Raw genomic sequence first — 22118 nt, 5'->3', positions numbered from 1 at the left:
TACCTCCAGCCCTTCACCCCTTTTTTCGTGCGGCAGCCTCTCCGTCTGTCTATGACACGCCCTTAACCCCCGATCATCCTTCTCCCTGCCCCCCTGCCCCCCCTACCCCTGCCGGCCCTGGTGGAGGCGCACTGGGGAAGGGGGAGGGAGGCGTTAGGAGTTCACCATTCTCCCAACTCGCCCCCCACCCCAAACCCCCGGCCTTAGCCTTGCCCGCTCTCCCCAGCGCCGAATACCGACTCCCCTCCTGGTCCCCCCCCCCTTTTATTGCCGTGTTCTTGCTTTACTGCACCCCTTCGCCTTGACCCCTACCCCTTGCGTGACCTACTCATACTTTCAGCGTCATTACCGTGACATTTCAACCACCATAAGCCACGCATTATACTTCTTCAACTCGCAATGCAGACGTGGGAACCTATAACTCAGACATTCCGCCCATCTGAGCAACGAGAGACTCTACGATGTCTTACCACTGCTGCAAAGTGCCAGTAATGCAAGGTCGCTAGGATGTGAGATATGTCCCCCAACGTGGAGGGGCACTAGGATGTGAGATATGGCCGCTGTGGCTTATTGGTCCCTTTGTCTATGCGCATATTATTTGCTTTCAGACAAAACGGTGTATTCATTGGCCCATGGATTAAACAATGGGTATGCGATTATGCTACCCAGTGACAAGTTTAAATGACCAGCAATGGAGGGGCCCCTCAGTATATAACTGCATAATAGTGCATTAGGCTTGGGCCTGTAGCTGCGGGGTGGGAGGGGCGGGTGGGGAGTTAGAGCTGGTGGGCTTGTTCCCCGGAGAAAAGAGGGCCTTGTGCCCGGTGCCCACCCTTAAATAGCCCTTAATCCCCCTACACATTCCTACCTTAAATTTATGGCTGAGCTGGCCCAGCCCCAATGCTTGGTGGGCCCGCTCTTTTCTCTTTCCCTGCCTTTGCTCCCCTTATCTCGAGCCAATCATTGGGTGCTCGGGCTCTGCCTCCCGGGGGTGGCCTCCACTGAGACCCCCGGTCCAGCCACTGTCCCCCCTCCCCCTGGGGAGTGGGGGGGGGCCGAACCAAGGGGCAAAGCCCTGCTGAGCACTGTTCATTCAGGTGTCTCACTTTCGTTTCTTTCTGCACCGGAAGTGCATCGAGCCGCTCTTCCGGGCTGATGACGTCCTCGCGTGTCATTGGCAGCTGCTCCCTATACTGGTGACGATTGGCCGCGCCTGTGAGTCGCCTGCTCCTATGGGTAAGGTCGAAGGACCCGGGCAAGTGATGCGTTTCCGGTTTCCATTCCACTTCCGGCAGTTGTCTTAGTGCAACAAGTGAAAACAATATTAACCAAGGACTGTTGGGGCCGCAGGGCGGGGCTGGGACCTGATCCGAAGGTACCGAAGGAGTCCCGGATAGGACAGGTGAGGAGCGGAAACCCGGCTGAAACATATTAGGATGGATGGGCGTACCTGGAGTATTCACTCACTCTTGTAATGGAGGGGTGCACCTGGAGTATTCATTCACTCTTGGGATAGAAGGGTTTGCCTGGAGTTTTCAATCACTCTTGGAATGGAGGGGTGTGCCTGGAGTATTCATTCACTCGGGATGGAGGGGTGTGCCTGGAGTATTCAATCACTCTTGGGATAGAGGGGTGTGCCTGGAGTATTCAATCACTCTTGGGATGGAGGGGTGTGCCTGGAGTATTCATTCACTCTTGGGATGGAGGGGTGTGCCTGGAGTATTCAATCCCTCTTGGAATGGAGGGGTGTGCCTGGAGTATTCTATCACTCGGGATGGAGGGGTGGCCCTGGAGTATTCATTCACTCCTGGAATGGAGGGGTGTGCCTGGAGTATTCATTCACTCTTGGGATGGAGGGGTGTGCCTGGAGTATTCATTCACTCTTGGGATGGAGGGGTGTGCCTGGAGTATTCATTCACTCTTGGGATGGAGGGGTGTGCCTGGAGTATTCATTCACTCTTGGGATGGAGGGGTGTGCCTGGAGTATTCAATCCCTCTTGGAATGGAGGGCTGTGCCTGGAGTATTCAATCACTCCTGGGATGGAGGGGTGTGCCTGGAGTATTCATTCACTCGGGATGGAGGGGTGGCCCTGGAGTATTCATTCACTCTTGGAATGGAGGGGTGTGCTCGGAGTATTCATTCACTCTTGGGATGGAGGGGTGCACCTGGAGTATTCATTCACTCTTGGAGTGGAGGGGTGTGCCTGGAGTATTCAATCACTCCTGGGATGGAGGGGTGTGCCTGGAGTATTCTATCACTCTTGGGATGGAGGGGTGTGCCTGGAGTATTCTATCACTCTTGGGATGGAGGGGTGTGCCTGGAGTATTCTATCACTCTTGGGATGGAGGGATGTGCCTGGAGTATTCAATCACTCTTGGGATGGAGGGGTGTGCCTGGAGTATTCATTCACTCTTGGGATGGAGGGGTGTGCCTGGAGTATTCATTAACTCTTGGAATTGAGGGGTGTGCCTGGAGTATTCATTCACTCTTGGAATGGAGGGGTGTGCCTGGAGTATTCAATCACTCTTGGGATGGAGGGGTGTGTCTGGAGTAATCAGTCACTCTCTCTTGGAGAGTCCAACCGGCAGTGGTCACTGGGAAGTGCGGACAGAGCGCCTTTGAGTACACAGAGGCCAAGTCTCTGCTGGCTCTGTCTTTCCTGTTCCAGAGAGAATGCATATATTTGTATGGACACTGAAGGGACGCTACAGCAGGTATCACAGAGGCACTAAGCCCGATTATTTGTGCCTTCACTTCTCCACCCCTCCACCATGACACTGGATTGGGGGGCTTGATTCACAAAGGTGTATAACCCCAGTCCCCAAGTTATACGTTTGTCTTTGTATATCGGCCGTACCTCGACTGCTTTTTCACGAACTCACTACAACTCCTCCATTGATCAGACGACTGTTCAGAAACTAGGACAGTGGTCAAATATATATCATAAAACGTTACGTACGTGTGTAACATTGTTTTGTGTCCTGTTTTGCATCTTTTTCACATTCGATGGAAACTTTGAGGATGTCATTGTTTGACTGACTCCCCAGTTCTTTCATAGTGCTTTATTAATTATGTGTCTCAAAACTGTGGTTATATATCTGGCTCAGAAGATATTCAAATGATCTGTTTTGTGTTGTCCAGTATTTTAACTGATCCACTTTACTTCCTGTAAAATAAATAACCATTGTTTTAAGAGGTTCAGCTCTGATAGGGGATTGAGTTCAAGGGTGGTTACTATGCCAAACCGTAAATAAGTTTTAAACCTACAACAGCCTGCTGGAGTAAACATTGACTGCATAAACCTATTATTCTTTGAGAGTTCAGTTAAAACAGGTGTTGACTTGGATATACAGTTGGAGAAAAATAGTATCCAAACCGTTGGTTGACTTCGTTGTCACTCATTTCCTCACTTCTCATTGGTCAGCGCATGCCAGTTTCTCTTTCTGCCTTCGTATGTTTCTCTTCCATGAAGCATGGAACAATTACTGATTAATGTCTTTATTAGTGTCCATCCGCTGCTCGTGCTGTGATTGAGACACTTTGACACTGTAGGCATGGACCTATTAGGGCGATACTGAAACACTGTTCTTTTTGATATTCAATCTTTTCTTCACCGTTGCTTTTCTGACGTCCAGGGTGACACTGTAGCCACTGACTTATTTGATGTTTAAGATCATTTTCTCTTTAACGTGCAATTTTACTTTTTAGGTCCAGCATTCAAGACCTCTTGAATATACTTTAGTGTATACTTATATGTGTATGTACTTTGTGGGCTCTGGAGATCAGCCCTAGGACTTGTCTGCTTCTGCTTAGGGACTTTCGTCTGTTCAATTGCCTCTATTTAACTGTCTTGATAGAAAACGACCATTAGAGGTCAGTAAAATACCAGAATTGCTTTCTGCTGAGGGACTTTCATATTTTTTAATTTTTCTGGAAACTGCCAATATTTAACTTTCTTGATAGAAAACGACAGCAGGGTGCGGTTAAAATTAGTTGACCTTCTCCACAAAGGGAAGTCCACTGCAAAAGCCTGTGCCCTCTGAGTCTGCTGTCTGGTCACTCTAACTCAAACCTAACCAATCCTGCACACTACCCAATCCTGTTTTCAGCATGAGAGAAGCACCTGGATTGGATGGAGCAGGCTAACCCAGCGTTACTTTTGTGACTGGTGGCCTGTGGCTCCAATACACTGGCTGTTATTCAGTTGCTCAGTTGTTTTGAGCAGAAGAGTGCATGTCGGATTGACCATTACAAGACAGCCGGCCAATCTGACTTAAGAACTCTGCACTTATCTTGTAATTCCATCGCAATCCCTGGTCCGTTGGCCTGTGGGTCCCTACGAAAGTAACTTGATTTCTTGTGGGCTTTCCTGGTTGCTCCAGATGTGCTGTGACTCCCCATAGCTTGAAGAGTCCCCAGGACCTTGCTGGTCCTCACTGTAACCGGTTTCCTCTGCCCGCGTGGGTGACCGTTGCCAAGGCTTGTTGGTGTTCAATCAGGACACTGACCCCGCAGCACTCAGCATCCTTTGTGGGACAGCTCACCTCCGGACTTTGGTCATCGTCGACGTCTCCAGATCCCCGTGGCTGCAGCGTCAAGCATCCTATCTTCTCACCTGAAGCACCCGACATTGGGTGGGGGGGGGGGGGGGGGCGTAGGGTAGCCCCCAAGTGCAGGCCTCGTGCGTAGTGTCCAGCAGTGTGGGGAAGAACACCTAGCGTCAGGAGGGCGTGGGGAGTCTGGAGTCAGAGCTCCTTCTATCCTGAAGTTTGTGGGTGCCATTCCTAAGTGGCAGGCCCGGAAAAATAAATGGAACGTTAAGAGAGGGTTGTGTTCCCCAGTGGGGACACCAGGGGGACAGTGTCCAGTCAGTGGGGCTGGGTCCCCTAGGAGGGACCAAGGTAGACCCACTCTTAACCTAGAGGACAGGATAATTAGAGGTAGTATCCTGACCGATGGGTCTCCCCAGGGTACCACTCCAGGGGGGGTTGGCATGGGTCCAGCACCCTTGGAGGGCCCCCTTAGCAGAGAGGGATCCATGGAACAGCATTGTGCAACCACTTGTCAGGGCTTACTTTTCCTTTTGCATACACATTGGGCACCCCTGAGGTAGGTCCCGGGTAATCCCTGGGCAGGGTGCAGTGTAGGTAAAAGGCAGGACATATACTAAGGTGTGTGTTATGTCCTGACAGTGAAAAACTCCATTTCGTTTTTCACTGCTGAAAGGCCATACTGTCCAAAGGACAGAATGGAGGAGGCTGGGTGTTATGTTTGTTAGCCTAGTTTCCTAGAAGTTTAAAATTGAGAGGTGAAGTTTAGTATGTATGAACTCACAGTGTCATAACGCATCTTTCTGTAAAAGTGTTTTTGTCACTGAGTGTTCAGAAACCAGTCTTTTAGAAAGTGGCTGAGTTTTATGCTTTAAGCATTTCTGTGGGTCTCTCCTGAAAGGTGGATTGACTGTCTGAATCTTGAAGGTGAGTGGAGCTGGGAGAGGACTTGACCCAGGTAGGGGGTTGAGATGGCACCAGGCTGCCCTGTATCCGGAGAGTTGGGGGAGGAGAAGCCCGGAAGGTAAAAAGGCCTGAGCTGGTGCTATAAACCAATTGACCCATCTCCTGCTGAGTGATTAAGGATCCCAACCCCAGTATCCCAGACCTTCTGGTCCCAGGGCTTCTGCTTTCCCTGAACTAATAATGCCCCTGGCCATAAAAACAGCGAATTTCTCAATTCTGGGTGATCTAAATCTCCATCTAGAGAATCCCACATATAAAACTAGCACTAATCTGATTTCTGATTTGGCTTCTTTTAATGATAATTTAGTCAATTCCGGGTCCACACATGAGGTGTGCCACTTGTTAGACTCCATCTTTTCCAACCTTGTTGAGATTCAATGCTCCCTGGAACTCCCCATATGCTGGTCTGATCACTTTCTCACAAGGTTCAACCTGTCTCTTCCTGCGTAACCTGCACCAAACTCCGACTCAGGATCCCTAACCAGGAATTAGAAAAAAACTAACTCGATATCAGTGCCATAAACAATATCTTAAACTCTCACATGCCTTTCCCCAAACAATTGGTGAATTTGCTTTCAGCCTCGGTGCAATAATGGATCCTTAACGTCATTAACACCTGCCTACCTCTCTCAAAAAATAGAGCCAACAATCACCGGCCCAGAGCACCTTTGCTTACAGAAGTGCTGAAAAAAGAAAAAACACAACTGTAAAGTTTTGGAAGGCAAGTGGAGAAGGAATTATACACCTGAATCCAAAATCAGATACAAAGCCACCCTAAACATATATCACACTCTTTGCAGAACCGCCCGAGCAGACTATATCTCCACCACCATCTCGAACACTCTGAACTGCTCCAAAACACTCTTTAATACGGTCAGAGCTAGCTGGTTCCAAACCCCATTCTAGACCCCCTGCGCTCAGTAAACAGAAATTTGAGGCTTTGGCTTCCTTCTTTGGCCAGAAAGTGGACAAAATATACCAGGACATAGTGCTTGCTCAAAACGCAAATTTCTTCTCACCTCCAACATTTCCTGCATCTTTTCCGGAACACAACATGCATTGTGTAAAATAAAACCCCAAGCCTTATTCTAAAGAGAGAGTCCTTTCATTCTGTAAAATAAAACCCTTTTCCAAAGGTGCTGTGTTAAGTTTTTGACTGTGCCGGATGTTGGGTTATCGTGTGGAAGATTCTGTGTTTTCTGATAGGCTCAATCAAAACACCTTTAAGTTAGTTAGCCCTGTAATTGGCCAGTCTCTTCTCAATAAAATTATATTGTTGAGCAATACATATATAACAATAATATTGTATTGGCAAGCAGTGGTCGCGTTAGATGTAAATGAGACAAACTTGAAACAGGCCACTCTGGTCTCAATCAAGCTGAGCAACCCCCCGCCTAGCCTCTGTGTGGATCACGTGGTCTCTCGCAGCGCGGCCTGTTTGATCTTCAAAGACAACAAAAATTAATCAGGCAGCACTGACTGCTCTCACGTGTGTCAGGGCAATGCCTGGCCTGGCATTTTTCAGGCAAGGCACCACCCATACCCTGTGACCTCGTAGCAGTGAGCAGCATTTGCCGATTGACCCAAGGTGGCATTTTTGATTTTTCGCCTGAGCTGCATGGCGTCTCGTCTCGCACATACTCACCTCTCACAGTGCTGCTCTATGGAAAGTTTGTGTTGGCAGGATGCATTTTTACCTGCCCAAATCCTCCCTCTCTCAGCAGCACCTGCACAAATATGGGGGCACACAATGTAAGCAAAGCCTTTTTTCATTCGATTAAATGTAAATGTCCACTATTTATAATGCACAAACAATTGCCCGAAGGTGTCATGGCGCTGGGGGCCGTCGGGAAAATTAAGTGAGCTATTGCCCAGAGTCACATGGTGCTGAGTTGATCTGCCACTGGCACCAGGGATCGAACCGCAAGCCCCCAGGTTTCGGAGTCAGTCGCCCTGGCCGCTGCGCCACACCTCTTCCACAAGCAACAAGCTTAAGTCAGTCAGGTCTTGATTAGGCTTTTTGTGAAATTTTTGTTTGTGGACGTGTATTCTTGAGCAACAATGTATTACATGAAATGTGCACTTTTCGGCATTTTGCATAAGGCAGAAAGAACTATGCCTCAGTTTTGCCTGATGTAAACTGATTAGAGTAAAAAATGTCTACTCCAGAGATATCTTCTCCTTATACTGGTAAACCACCTGTACCCTCTGTGACTTTATGATAAAAGGTACACCATTATGGTAAAGGTTACTTGAGATACAATCAGAGATACAAATTGAAATGCATTCTGTGTAATATACTTATTTTCATACAATAAATATGTGTAACGTCATGTACACACCATCTTGCTGTATGTAATAGTGTTTGTTGTGCTGCATAACAACCTGCTGATAGGAACTGTTAGCTTAAGATCTGGTTGTGCTAAATATTTCAGTAACTTTCATGGGCATGCCTCTTTCACTTTCCTAACTACTGTTTGCATGTAATTGGTGCAACAAGTGGTAAATGTGGTTTGAAGCAAATTCGTAGCTCTGCTTTTTGATAAATGGTCTGTTGAGTTTTCATTTCTCTGGTGTGTTGGGGCAACGATGATGTGGTGACATTTAAACACTGTAATACAATGTTCGTCACTTGGTAATATTTTGATTTGTAAATTTATCTGGTCCCTAATTTCTTATAAAAAATTGTAAGGGCAGAACGTTTTTCTGAGGAGCCGGCCACTGGCATTATGGAAAGCTGGAGTTGACAAATACCTAGACTGCAAAGTCTTGTTTCTAACTTCATGGTTTCTGGTCATAGCTTCTCACCTCTATAAAACGGTGTGGTCTTGGGCATTTGGCGTTCTTTGCCATATGTACTAATTTCTTTGCATAGAACCCTGTGGAGCATATTATATGGAATCTTAGACATTCAGCATAGAGTTTTTGGTGCAATATTATCGTTAATATTGTGAAGAAACAGCCACCAATGCACACACTGTATGCAACGCCACTCCGCTCTAGTCAAGTCAAGTCAAAAAGATTTATATAGCGCGCTACATACCCGGAGGGTCTCAAGGCGCTTGAAGAAATGTGGGGAGTTATTTGTCGAATATCCAAGTTTTAAGTTGCTTTCTGAATGCTAGATGGTTCTGAGTGAGAGGAAGGTGAGTGGGGAGTGAGTTCCAGGTTTTAGCTGCGAGGTAGGAAAAGGATCTACCTCCCATGGTGGTTTTAGTGATGCGAGGTACGGTAGCAATGGCTTGGTTGGAGGATCGTAGCTGACGCGAGGGGGTGTAGAAGGAAAGACGTGTGTTGAGGCATTCAGGTCCATGTTCATAAAGTGCTTTGTGTGCGTGGGTTAGGAGTCGGAAAGTAATCCTCTTATTGACGGGGAGCCAGTGGAGGTTTTTCAGGTGACTAGAGATGTGGTCTTTACGCGGGATGTCTAGTATGAGTCTGGCTGATGCGTTCTGGATGCGTTGGAGTTTATTCTGGAGTTTTGCGGTGATACCGGCGTATAGGGTGTTTCCGTAGTCCAGGCGGCTTGTAACCAGTGCATGGGTGACCGTTTTTCTGGTTTCGGTGGGGATCCAGCGAAATGTTTTTTTGAGCATGCGAAGAATGTTGAAGCAAGATGATGAAACGGCGTTTACTTGTCTGTTCATAGAGAGTGATGAGTCCAGGATGACGCCCAGGTTCCGTGCGTGGTCCGTCGTGATGGGAGCTTTTCCAAGGGACTCTAGCCACCAAGAGTCGTCCCAGGCGGAGGGGGAGGTACCTAAGATAAGGATAATATACTTACTCCGCCTTACTCAACGCCATGCCACTCCACTCAATGCCGCTCCACTCCACACAATACCACTCTGCTTTACACAATGCTACTCCACTCAACAGCACTCCACTCTACACCACGCCACTTCACACAAATGCACACCACTCCATGCCAATCTACGACATGCGACTGTACACATTGTCACTCCACACAACCCCACTCTTCACAACGCCACTTTCATTCTGCGCAACGCCACTCCAGACAACTGCACTCTACTCCACTCTATGGAGCGCCACTCTGTGCAGCGCCACTCGGTGCACTGCCTCTCTGTGCACCTCCACTCTATGCACTGCCACTCCTCTCTGCGCTGTACCACTACATAACATTACACTCTACTTACCTTTAGAACACTTCACTCCATGCCCCTTTATACCAGTAACTTTTAGCCATACTAGTTTTTCACACCTACCGGCCTGTTTAATCTGTGGAGTCCAGAGTCTAAATTTAACACAAGGAAGATTATGGATGCCTAATGCTGCCTTTGTGGAGCTGGATAGAATGGCTTCCGGTTTGCCAGCTAATACCTATAGGTTATGCATTCAGATGGTTTGAGTGTTCTGGTCATGTTAACATCATTGTCCATGTCTGGCGCCCTATGCAGTGCTTGTCATAGGTCAGGCATAAGGTGTGCAGCGACATTTATTTTTTGTCCTAGAAAGTCTGTGCTGGTGTGGCCATCTGAGCTGAGGTGCTTCATTCAGACTCAGAGGCACATCCTCGTCAAAAGGGACAGGTTTATGAGCTCTTATTCAGGGGTTGGGAGCACCACCTCAGCATCACTCAGGACGAGTGCAGATCCACACGAGCAGCACCTCAACATTACTCGGCACCAGCACATCACCACGCTAGCACCCTCTAAACACCACCACTGCACCAACTCAGCACTAGTGCATCAGTGGAACACTGTACCGCAGCAGCACATCGAAGCATCAGTGGAGCACCACATAAACAACACTCAGTACCACCTCACCATTACCCAGCAACAGCACAGCACCACTATAGCACCACCTGACCACCTCCGCTGCATCTAAACTATATGGTCCATTCTAACAACATTAACATCGATTGGGATTAGCCTGAACCAACCCAGTCCATCCTAGCTCCATAAACAGTATCAAAAACATCTGACCAGATTCATTGTGCTTAAACCCTGTACATATCCAGCAGGTCTACCCCTGCAGCATCAGTACTCCTCTGAGCCCCCTGCAGCATCACTGCCCCTCTGAGCCCCCTGCAGCCTCAGTGCCCCTCTGAGCCCCCTGCAGCATCGGTGTTCCTCTGAGCTCCTGTAGCCTCAGTGCTCCTCTGAGCACCCAGCAGCCTCTGTGTTCCTCTGAGCAGCTTGCAGCCTCAGTGCTCCACTGAGCTCCCTTCAGCCTCAGTGCTCCACTGAGTTCCCTGCTGCCTCAGTCCTCTTTGGGCCCCTGCAGCCTCAGTGCTCCACTGACCTCCATAGGGCCTCAATGCTCCTCTGGCCCCCCACAGCATCAGTGTGCCTTTGATCTCCATGCAGCCTCAGTTCTCTTTTGAACCTCTGTGGCCGCAGTGCTCCTCTAAGCCAGTTGCAGCCTACGTGCTCCTCTGAGCTCCTGCAGCCTCAGGGCTATTCTGAGGCACCTACAACCTCATTGCCCCTCTGAGCTCCCTGCAGCTCCTCTGAGCCCCTGCAGCATCAGTGCTCCCCCGCAGCCACTGCGTTCCTCTGAGCTCTCTTCTGCCTCCGAGCTCTTTGGGCCTGCACTGGGCTGCAGGAGCTAAGAGGACCACAGAGGCTGCAGGACCTCAGAGGAGCAATGGAGCTGCAGAGGGCTAAGAGGAAAACTGAGGCTGCAGGAGCTCAGGTGAACATTTAGGCTACGGGGGTCAGTGGAACACTGAGGCAGCGGGGGGACAGGAGCACTGAGGCTGCAAAAGCTCAGAGGACCACAGAGGCTGCTGGACCTCCGAGGAGCAATGAAGCTGCAGAGAGCGAAGAGGAGACTTAGGGCTGCAGGGGGGTTAGATAATCACTGCTGCTGCAAATGGCTCAGAGGAGCACTGAGGCGTTTGGGTCCTCAGAGGAGCACTGAGGCTGTAGGGGCCTCAGAAGAGCACTGAGGCTGCAGGTAGCTCAGGGAAACACTAAGGCTGCAGGGTGCACAGAAGCTTCAGGGGGCTCAACGGAGCACTGAGGCTGCAGGGAGCTCAGAGGAACATTGAGGCTGCAGGACGCTCAGGAGCACTGAGCAGACCCCCATGATATTGTGGCAAAAATCTGCTAATTTTGGGGCACAAAAATTTAAATGTTGCAGCATTATTGCAGCACTTTATTTTATTTGTAATCTCTTCAGCTTTAAATGAATGGATATTGTTTTAGCAGAGTATTCCACTTTGAAATAGGCATGTCTAAAGTGTCTGAGAGTGTTTTCTATGAAGTCGTTTATGCTAAAGGTAGGACCTTCAAATAAGGATTTATTATCAGCAAAACTATTATAATCTGATACTTTTGTGAAAATAAAGTGACTGAACACTACTGTCACAGGACACAGTTCTTTGTTAAATGAGGTTGAAGAACTCCATTTCTCCGGGATAGCTGTCAATACGTTATGAAAAACAGGTTTTTCTTAACTTCAGGCAGATGAAAGTCAGAGTAGGCCCAGCCAGGTTCTAACTTGTCACTACAAATGCTCCAAGTACTGAAGTACCTTCTCAAAAAAGAATGAATATCATCATAAAATCTCTCAATAACAGTATCACCCCAAATCGGACTGTCAGTCAACAATACCACAAGCTTCTTCATACATGTACTCATAGGTTGGGGTGGGCCACCTACAGAAAAATATGATGGAGGTTATGTAAAAATTCTGCTCTCCGTCGAACACGCTTTGAAACCTGGTCACCTGTCTATATATCTAATGTACAATCCAGATTGTTAATTTGGACTGGAGTCAAAGAATCAATAACAAGTGACCCCCCATTATTATGGCATTTTTTGGCAACAACATTTTGCATTCTTGGGTTTGCAGATTTACTTTCACCTTTTAAGGCACAGGCTTCCGAGGTTCACTACGCAAGTGGTGTTGCTTAAAATTCAGATTTGCATGTTTGAGCCCCACATCCAAACTTTGAAAAAAAAAATAATCTTACAGTTTCAACCAAAATATTAGTTGTGTCTCAATATAGAGGGGCATATTCTCAAGGATTTATCAGCACTTTAACACAGCCAAAGTGGCGATAAATGTATTGCCCCATTCACAAGCTGGTGCTAACAGCCCATATCACCAGTTTACCTGCGATATCAGGCGCAAAAAACATGGCCACAAATGACATGAATCATGAACAAAATAATTCACCTGATGTCGCACAATCACAACAGGTAACATGCATGTGTTTTCACAGAAAGGAGCATCACACATTTACCTTCAAATTACCAAGCCAACCATTTTATTCAAAAAACACAAAAAACACAAAACAACAATTTTGAAGATTCATGGCCGGTCTCCTTGCAACAATCTGTATGTCACAGCCTGCAAGACAAAAATCCAGATAAGATGGTGTGTCGTGCGCTCATCAAAAGACAGAGAGAGCGAAAGAGAGAGCGAGAGAGAGAGAGAGAGAGAGAGGGAGAGAGAGAGAAAGAAAGACAGAAAGAGAGGGAGAGAGAGACACACAGTGAAAAGAAGAGAGGGATAGGGAGAGAGAGTGCAAATACTGCGCACCCAGGCCTCACTGCTCACCTGCTGCCACCGGTGTGTCTCCAACCACGTGCCGGTATGCACTGCAGTTCACCAGGTCCCTCATCTGAAACAGAGTCCAGATACATAAATGGCAGAGTACATACAATTGCACACGCCATCATCGCCTGTCCGCCCCTGCACACCCAGGCAGCTGCACCCCAGCCCCTCCCGCCGCCCAGCGGTGCAGGCCCGCCCCTGCGCACCCAGGCAGCTGCACCCCAGCCCCTCCCGCCGCCCATCGGTGCATGCCCGCCCCTGCGCACCCAGGCCTCACTGCTCACCTTCCCCCACCGGCGAATCTACAAGAGGGCCCACAACGTGCCGGTGCAAGCCCCTAGCCTAGGGCCCGCAAACATGGCACCCTCCACATCATGCAGCCCTGCGGGCCACCAGGTCTCACACTTGATTCTGGGTCTTGATTTCGCTATGGCAGAGGACATATCACACATGGCATCATCGCAGGCTGTACACCTGCTCAGCCTTTCGGTGCCACTAACTCTGTGACCCGTGAAGCAACACCATGTGGTGGTCGGCCCGTGCTGCCCGCTGGCTCAGGCCTACACTACGGTCCAGCAGTGCTCATAGTGATCCTCACTAGTCTGGACCGCCCGGACGGGGCATCATCGCAGGGTGTACACCCGCTCAGCACTTAAGGTGCCCCTACCTCAGTGCACCGAAAGTCACCGTCCTGTGGCGGTGTGCCTGTGCCGGCCACAGTGCATCCGGTGCCACCAGGTCTGTGCCCCGCAAGTCATGGGCCCTCTATGATTGAGTATTGTGGTGCGGATGCCATCATGTCACCTCCGGCCCTGGAGAATGGGATGTTGTAGGGCCCTAGGTCCTCATGCATAAATAACCACACGGATACACCCAGAGAGACAGTGGAAATGGTGTTGAGCACATGCGCCCTGCCCTTTTTATTGGCAGGGTCACATGTCCTGTGACCCGTGTGCTGGATGTGTGTGGGTATAAGCCAGCCGTGAAGGAGTGGCTGTGGCATGCTGACAACTAGACCTGTAATCAGCAGATCACTACAGGGAAGACCTGGGACATGTAGCTTTGTCGCCCCCTTTGAGCGTAAGCGGAGTGGGCTGGCCTGGCATATGCCGGTCCAGCATAAGGGTTTGAACAATGACCCCGGGGTTCTTGGCATGGTTCCGTACTTGGCTGGACAAGGAAGTAACTAATGCGTGTGTCCCTGTTGTGTCAGCGTCACCCGGACTGCATTCGGCAGCATGTCACCCTGTGGCCCAAGTCCAATGACCTGAGCAACATGGACATAAGAGGGAATCAATGACCCTACATTTATCTATACTTCCACACTTGAAAGATTATAGACGTGACACATCTGTGTGATTGTGAATGTTTAATGCACATTCAGTGGAGTGTTGCAGTTGGAGCAGTACAGGGCCATGCAAACCCCACTTTGCAATGTTGGCCCATGGAGGGCTAGCCCGAGTCCATCATGAAATGACAAGTCCAAAGGAAGAGGAACAGTGCAGTCCGCAGTCTGATTGCTGTGTCATTGTCGATGAAACAGAATATGGCAGTTCATTTCGAGGTCCAAGGTGAGTGTCGCTGAGTGTATCGGGGCACAGGGCGCCGAACCGGGTCTAAACGCTGCAGCTGGCACTAAGTGCTGCGCAGCTGGGGAAGGCCAAGGTAGGGATGAAGGAGTGCGACCCGCTCCTTATTCCAAAGAACACATGTCCCTAGGAAGGAAAAACCTAAACGGTGGAGCTGCCCACTACTTGCTGGGCAGCTGGGAAGCAAATTGCGCCAGGGGCTCTCACTGGCCCTTGGAAACCAAACTGTGCCACACACGGGAGCCCTCTAGGCTCTGGTAATACATCTGCCACCTGTTGGAGCCCTCTAGGCTCTAGGAATACACATAGCGCACAGAGGAGCAAAACTGCGCCAAACATGGGGGGACTTCTAGGTCCTTGAAATAACTGGGATGCCTCGTGTGCTCTGTATTAATGACTGGGGCCCTTGAACAACGTGGGAGCCTCGTGGGCTCTAGGCACAAACAACTGGGCCCCCTTTGAGCCTCGCTGGGTTTGAGGACAAATGTGGCACCCCAGAGCCTCCCAGGGCTCGTAAAACTAACAATGCGGGTGGGGAGCCTCCTGGGCTCTAAAGAACTGTGTGCCCAGGAGCCTCTAGTGGCCGCGAAATCAACTGCGCCACTCAGGAGCCTTGTGGGCTCTGTGCAGCGATGTGCCCCCGAAGCTCTCGTGGGCTTGTAAATAAAGGAATATCTCTTGAGCCTCTCTGGGGTCTTTCACTACAGATGCCCCCGGACGTTGGATTCCCTCCCTGGAGGACTCGGAATCAAGTGAGGCCCCACGGGCCTCCCAACACTGGGGGCCTCACTCTGGAGGGGAGAGGCGGGCACCGTCAATGTGCCCCGACACCCCCCTCTCCCTCAAGAGCACTCACCGGGTCTTCGCGGCGGCTGGGCTGGAGAGCTCCCGCTCCTCGGGACTCTCCGACGTTGCGGCCTCCTCTCGCTCTCCGGGGCTCTTCCTCGCTCTAGGGAGCCCAGGGGGTGGGGGGGGGGGCAACGGCTTCACTTGGGCAATGCAGGAGCGCGGAGTAGGCTCCCGCCGCTTCCTGCTTCTTCTTGCTCCACGGCGGGGGCGGGACTTCCGGATCTCCTTGGGTCGGCGGGGAATGACGTCATGGGGGTATCCCAGGCCGGCAGCCAATCCCAGCGTGGCCCGGGGAGGGACGTCACGAGGGGTTCCGGGCCAGCGGCGGTGAACTCGGTGATACAACGAGGGGTAGGCTCCCTCAAAAATCAATAATACAGCGAGGTGGGCACTTGCTGGGGGTCAAGTCAACAGCAGGTACCCAGCAACATGCGGCGTGGGCAGCCGCAAAAGTGGAATAAAAGCACTACCAAACGCTTATGGGCAAAATCAAGCGCTCCCAGGCGCTAGTGTAAAATAAAGCGCTCTCCAGCGCTAGGGGCCAAAAGAAAGCGCCCACATGCGCTAGTGGCCCAAAAGTCAGCAACAAAGTCCTTCAGGAGTCCAGGACATCAACAGTCCAGGGGCTGGGCGGGGCCCTGGGAGGCAAGCCTTCCCCTGGGCCCCAGCAGCAGCATGCCCCTGGTAGATTCGAGTTAGAAACAAGAACATTTTGTAAGGAGACAGCCCCTTTTTATACAGTGAATTCCTTTGTCTCAGGGTGCAGGGTGGGGGCAAAAGCAGACGCAGCTGGGTTGGGAGCACTCTTGATGGGCTCAGCCCCTCTCACTATTCACTGGCCGGGGTATGTTCATTAGATGCACCAAAGGGAGCGGAGCCAGCATTGTGTGGGGAAAGCCCAGCCCTATTCAGGTCCCAGGTGTACTCCTCCCTCACATCACTCATGCTAATCTCAACACTCACCACCGGGGCAGACCCATCATGACTCATGGAGCCAGGCTCACCAGCCAGCTCCAGCCAATCACAAGCCAGACACAAATTACACAAACATGCCAACTTCTAGAAGTGGCACTTCCACACTAGACACAATCACGCTGCATACATCATTGCGCATTTAATCACACGAGTCCGCACATACCAAACTCGCACCTGCACTCCCCACGCATCAGGAACTACCAGGGACACACATATTCCCCATGCATTCCTATGGGAGAGCAGGCCAATCTCACCCACGCACTCAGGGAGCGCACGCACTTTACACTGCGCCACAGTGTCAAAGTGTGCAAAGACCAGAAATCACTATAATTATTTAATAATACCAGGCAAAAAGTTCAGGGGGGAACCTGCCAGAAGGGCCAAGTCCAACAAAAGTAATCCAATATTACTTGCATTATGGAAGTTTACTTCACAAAGTCAATGAGATCCTAAGGTGGTTTCAGTGGTGCTTCCAGGGCTCTGGTATTTGGAATCTGAGTCAATGGTGGGACGGTTCATACACTCTACTAGTCCTAGAAGTTACTGGTCAATCTTGGGTGTACTAGTGCTGTAGCTGGGCTAGCAACCAGTAAAGTGTCATGTTATGTTTTTTTTTCAAAACTGCACAGGCTGATCAGCCGTGATCTGATTGGAGTTGTTCACCAGTTGCAATCAGAAAAAAAGTGACCTTTATGTTTATGCTCTAACTGTGACATTAAATCTTAACATCTTAAGTGTATACCCCTTTTTTTCCTCCCTCCTTCTCTGCCTTTCTCTTCAAAATCACTCCTTCCTCATCCAGTTTCTCTGTCTGTTATAGTCCCTTTGATTTCATTCCCATTCTCACAGATTTGTTTCTCATTCACAGAATCGAACAACCTGATGAAGAGACGTGCAGCACCCCAGCACCAGATGACCTGGATACACAACCTATGATATATACGTTCAGAGGAGAAACACCAACCTAGTGTGTGAAAACGCTCATACAGAGCTCATCTTTATGGACAGTTTTAAAGGATGCACACCAGAGATCATCTCTTTGAGTATACCGAGTGTGAAAATCTTTGGTTCACTCAGCACTCCCACAATTGTAATTCTAATGCGAAATTAGAGCAGTTAATCTGAATATCCTGAGGATAGGTCATACCAGTGTAAGGAGTGTGAGAAAAGCGTGACCCCAGAACATTTCTGTTGAAATATCATAGAATGCTTAGTGGGCAGAAAATCAAGCTGAAAAATGGAATGTGGGTAAACCCGCACTGAAAGTTCTTCGCTGCACACACATCAAATAGTTCCTTCATAGGATAGGTCATGCCAGTATACGGAATGTGGGAAGATCTCCACCGAACCAAAGAAGCTGTTGAGAGACCAGAGAGTCCACACAGGTGGTTAGCGCTATAATTGTCTAAAATGTGGAATTAGCTACATTTAGAATGACACACTTGTAAAGCAACACATAATCCGTGCTCACGGCAAACCTTTCAGTGTAATGAATGTGAGAAAAACTTAGCTGAGAAGAAATCATTGTTGTCATATAGCTCACACTTGTTAGAAACCATGTTACTGAACAGAAAGTGGGAAAAGATTCCCTGATAAGGTCACACTGGTGGAGCATAAGATAATGTATACTGGTGAGGAACCCTATTAGTGTACCAAATGTGAGAACATCTTCACTTGGATTAGCATACAGTACATTCATCGGAGTACCATACTGGTTAGAAACGTTATCACTGTACAGAATCAGACATTCCATTCCGCTGATAAACCCTATCAGTATGCAGAGTGAGAAATGCTTTGCTGCAAAGAGCAAACTGTTGGTATATCAGATACTTCATAAGGGGGAGAAACCCTATCAGTGTACAGAATGTCAGAAAATCTTCATTAAGACATATAGTTGGTTGAAACACAAAAGATTCCATACTGGAGAGAAACCCTTCCACTGCACGGAATTTGGAAAAAGATTCCCTTTGAAGGGTCCGCTGTTGAGGCACCAGAGTATCCTTACTGGTGAGAACCCCAATCATTGAACAGCATGCAGGAAAAGCTTTACGATGAAAAACAATTTGTTGAAACATCACTGAATCTACACTGGGGAGAAACCCTATCAGTGTACAGAATGCGTCAAAAGCTTTACGCGGAAGGATGCGTTGTTGAAACATCAGAGAATCCATATCAGTGTACAGAATGTAGGAAAAGCTTTACTGAGAAGAGCATATTGTTGAGGCATGAGAGAATCCATTCTGGTGAGAAACCCTATCACTGTGCTGAATGCGGTAAAAGCTTTACTCAGAAGGGTACGTTGTTGAGGCATCATAGAATCCATATCGGTGAGAAACCCTATCGGTGTACAGAATGCGAGAAAAGCTTTATTGAGAAGAGCAGTTTTTTGAATCATCAGAGAATCCATACTGGTGAAAAACCCTATCAGTGTACAGAATGTGGGAAAAGCTTTACTGAGAAGAGCACATTGTTGAACCATCAGAGAATCCACACTGGGGAGAAACCCTATCAGTGTACAGAATGCTGCAAAAGCTTTAGTGATAATAGTACGCTGTTCAACCATCAGAGAATCCATACTGGTGAGAAACCCTATCATTGCACAGAATGCCGGAAAAGCTTTTCTGTGCAAAGCACTTTGTTGAACCATCAGAGAATCCACACTGGTGAAAAACCCTATCAGTGTACAGAATGCTGCAAAAGCTTTACTCATAATAGTACGCTGTTCACCCATCAGAGAATCCATACTGGTGAGAAACCCTATCATTGCACAGAATGCCGGAAAAGCTTTTCTGTGCAAAGCACTTTGTTGAAACACCAGAGAATCCACACTGGTGAAAAACCCTATCAGTGTACAGAATGTGGGAAAAGCTTTACTGAGAAGGCCACGCTGTTGAAGCATCAGAGAATCCATACTGGTGAGAAACCGCATTGGTGTACTGAATGTGGGAGAGGCTTCACTAGGAAGAAAGCTCTCTTAAGACATCAAATAACCCACACTAGTGAGAAACCGTATCCATGCACAGAATGTATGGAAAGCGTTACTGATAAGAAATCCCTGTCAGAGAATCCATACTAATGAGCGAAACCTTTTCTTTGTACCGAATCTAGAAGAAACGTCACTCAGATACCCTCAATAAAGGCAATTCTCTGTGGCAAACATGAGAAAAGCTTCACAAAAATGCAGATATTGTAAAATAATCTTAGAATCCTTTCATTGTAGAAAACTCATAGCCTTGAATGTGGAATACTACTGAAGCAAGGGGACTTGAAAAATATCAGCATTTGGGAGATAGAATGGTTACAAGAGCAAATCCAGAAGTCAGATCCAAAATACAATAAGAGTCCTCTCTTTCACCTTACGTATACTATTATTTGACAATTTCTTCTTATAATAAACATTGCCACCTTGCCGTGCACTGGGGTACGAGACTGGTAAATATAAATGTGTGCGTAATAGACGAAAGTATAAAAGTAAAGATCATCATTGCCATGGTATCAGATCAAGAGCTTTTTTAAAGTCTGTATGACCCCATTCACTCACTAAGATTCCCTCGCAATCATAACTGTTTGTCCCCTTGCAATGACAACAGTTTGTCCTTAAAAAATACTACTTGTATCATAAATTCATATGCACACATGTAGATACTCACCTGTGAAAATAAATGTGCAATACAACCTTATTTGCAACAACAAAGCAAGATTAAAAAATGTCTTATTGTGACAAAATTCCATGTTATATCCTCAATGCAATGTGACTGACCTGTGACTAATTCTCATGAAAAAACATCATTGCGTATGGAGATCCGTAACATGTAATAAGGTGTTTATTATCATTGGTTATTTTTAAAAATATTTATTTTTATTTTGAGTATGTGAAATGCTATACTGTAAAAAGCCAAGAGCAAGCTTAATTATGTAGTTAAGTGTGAGAGAGACTCTTTTTGCAGGCTCCCCGTATACTTTTGCCCCACTGTTGCTGGAGTTAGTGCTGTGTAATGACTGTAGTGCCTGTGGTCCCTGCATCCCAGGCCTCGGTGCATTACTCTGACCCTCAAAAGTGTATGTTTGATTGGCTTATCTCCAATTGGTATAAGTTTACTAATACATTAGTCCCTAATGTGTGACAAGGTGTAACATCTCTCCCACACATGCCAATGCAGGCTGGCATAGCAGCTTTAACTCTGCTAACTCGACTGTGCCATTTCCCTCTGTGGCAAAGCCTAAACCTTCCTAATTAATACTTGTAAGTCACACCTAGGGTAGGTCTAACGAGCCTCAAACGAAGGGTGCATTATGGTAAAGAGAAGGATATCCGTTATGTTTTACATGTCTTGACAGCAAAAACCCTCCATTGTCGTTTTCACTGTATTAAGACTAGTAGCCCCATTGGTTAGTGTGGAGTTACACACTCGCAACTCAGTATTGCTAACTTCCAAATGGAGTTACTAATGTGAAACTTTATGGTTTCAAAAGAATCATTGCATTAATTCCAGCTAGATGCCCACGCTGAGTTTAATGTAACTATTTTATAAATGGCAATTTTTAGAAAGTTGTCACTTAGGTGCCCAAAAACATTCCAGCAACCGTCTTTGGTTGCACACAACTGTTGTCCTTCAGACAGCCTGCTGCCCTCCTGGAAAGATTTGAGAACAACTCTCAGGAAGAGGAGCAAACAATCTGCCCAGGGTAAGAGGTGCTATCTTTTGGCAGGGTGGCCAGTAGGGGTTTGAGCCCAGAAGAATGGCTTGAAAGGGAAAACCACTGTCGTGTGTTTCCTGCATTGCCCATTGTCGTTTTAACTATGTGAACCTAACTGTTAGCGTTAAAGGGAAGTTTAATTTTACACATGTTTCTACATAACATGCTTGCCTTTGTGCCACATTGTATTTTCGCACAGAAACTGCACTTGTTTTCGTATTTTATTCTTTTCCTGTGATTTAGACTGAACAAACAAAAAATGGTCAAACAACAATGCCCCTTGTTATTCTCTCTGGTCAGGGACTATCATTTAGACATAACATGCGAATGCAGCCTCTCTTTGTGAGCACACATATCTTGTCATATAACTGAGGTCAGGTGTTTCTAAAAAACACACTGAGTCAAGGTCCTTAAGCAAGAGTGCTGCGTCAGCTGAGATGTCAAACATCCACGTATGTATGCTTATGTACGGGGTCCTCCACAAATCCCAGAGATCTATAATATATAATCATTTAGCTTCAGTAGAAGGGGGGTTATTCGGCTAAGCAGTCTTATAACATGACTGGGCTTTTTATGGTATATGGTTTGTTAACCATGCTAATGATATTTTTGGGTATGCATTTGTTGTCTAATTGTGGTGCACACACTACATCTTTGAGCACAATAGTTTTAATAAATATTATAAACTTCTTTTGTGTCTCTTGTTTATCTGATTGTTGACAAGTATGAGTGAGAGAGCAAAAGATTGCGGCCTGTTATCGCAATCCCTGAGATGGGCAAGAGTGTTGTGTTCTGGGGTGCCAACTCACTTATTTCTCTGGAAAGGGTGGGGGTCAAGTAAGGCACTGTAGATAGTCAGGCTCAGGCTCATAGATACTGAGGTAGTCTGGCTCAGGCTCACAGCTACTGAGGTGGTATGTTTTCTCAGTCCCTACTTGCTAATGTTCTGTAGTTCCTCGCATA

General features: G+C 47.8%; 1 protein-coding gene across 1 annotated transcript; it reads left to right on the top strand.

The window, feature by feature from the left end:
* The first annotated feature begins 1263 nt into the window (after window positions 1-1263).
* LOC147668670 (uncharacterized) lies at window positions 1264-21845 on the top strand. Its single transcript, XM_086948531.1, has 2 exons — window positions 1264-1402; window positions 17326-21845. The coding sequence occupies exon 2, from the start codon at window positions 18490-18492 to the stop codon at window positions 19531-19533; it is 1044 nt and encodes a 347-aa protein (XP_086804657.1). The 5' UTR covers window positions 1264-1402; window positions 17326-18489; the 3' UTR covers window positions 19534-21845.
* The last annotated feature ends 273 nt before the right edge of the window (window positions 21846-22118 follow it).

The sequence above is a fragment of the Lissotriton vulgaris genome, unplaced genomic scaffold (genome assembly GCF_964263255.1).
Source record: "Lissotriton vulgaris unplaced genomic scaffold, aLisVul1.2 SCAFFOLD_1450, whole genome shotgun sequence".
Classification (NCBI taxonomy): Eukaryota; Metazoa; Chordata; class Amphibia; order Caudata; family Salamandridae; genus Lissotriton; species Lissotriton vulgaris.
Note: the sequence above shows the minus strand (reverse complement) of the source record. Positions and strands in the feature narration are given on the sequence as shown.

Bases quoted from the DNA above. Each gene is read 5' to 3' on its own strand.
- LOC147668670 (XM_086948531.1), top strand. From the start codon at position 18,490: ATGCAGGAAAAGCTTTACGATGAAAAACAATTTGTTGAAACATCACTG.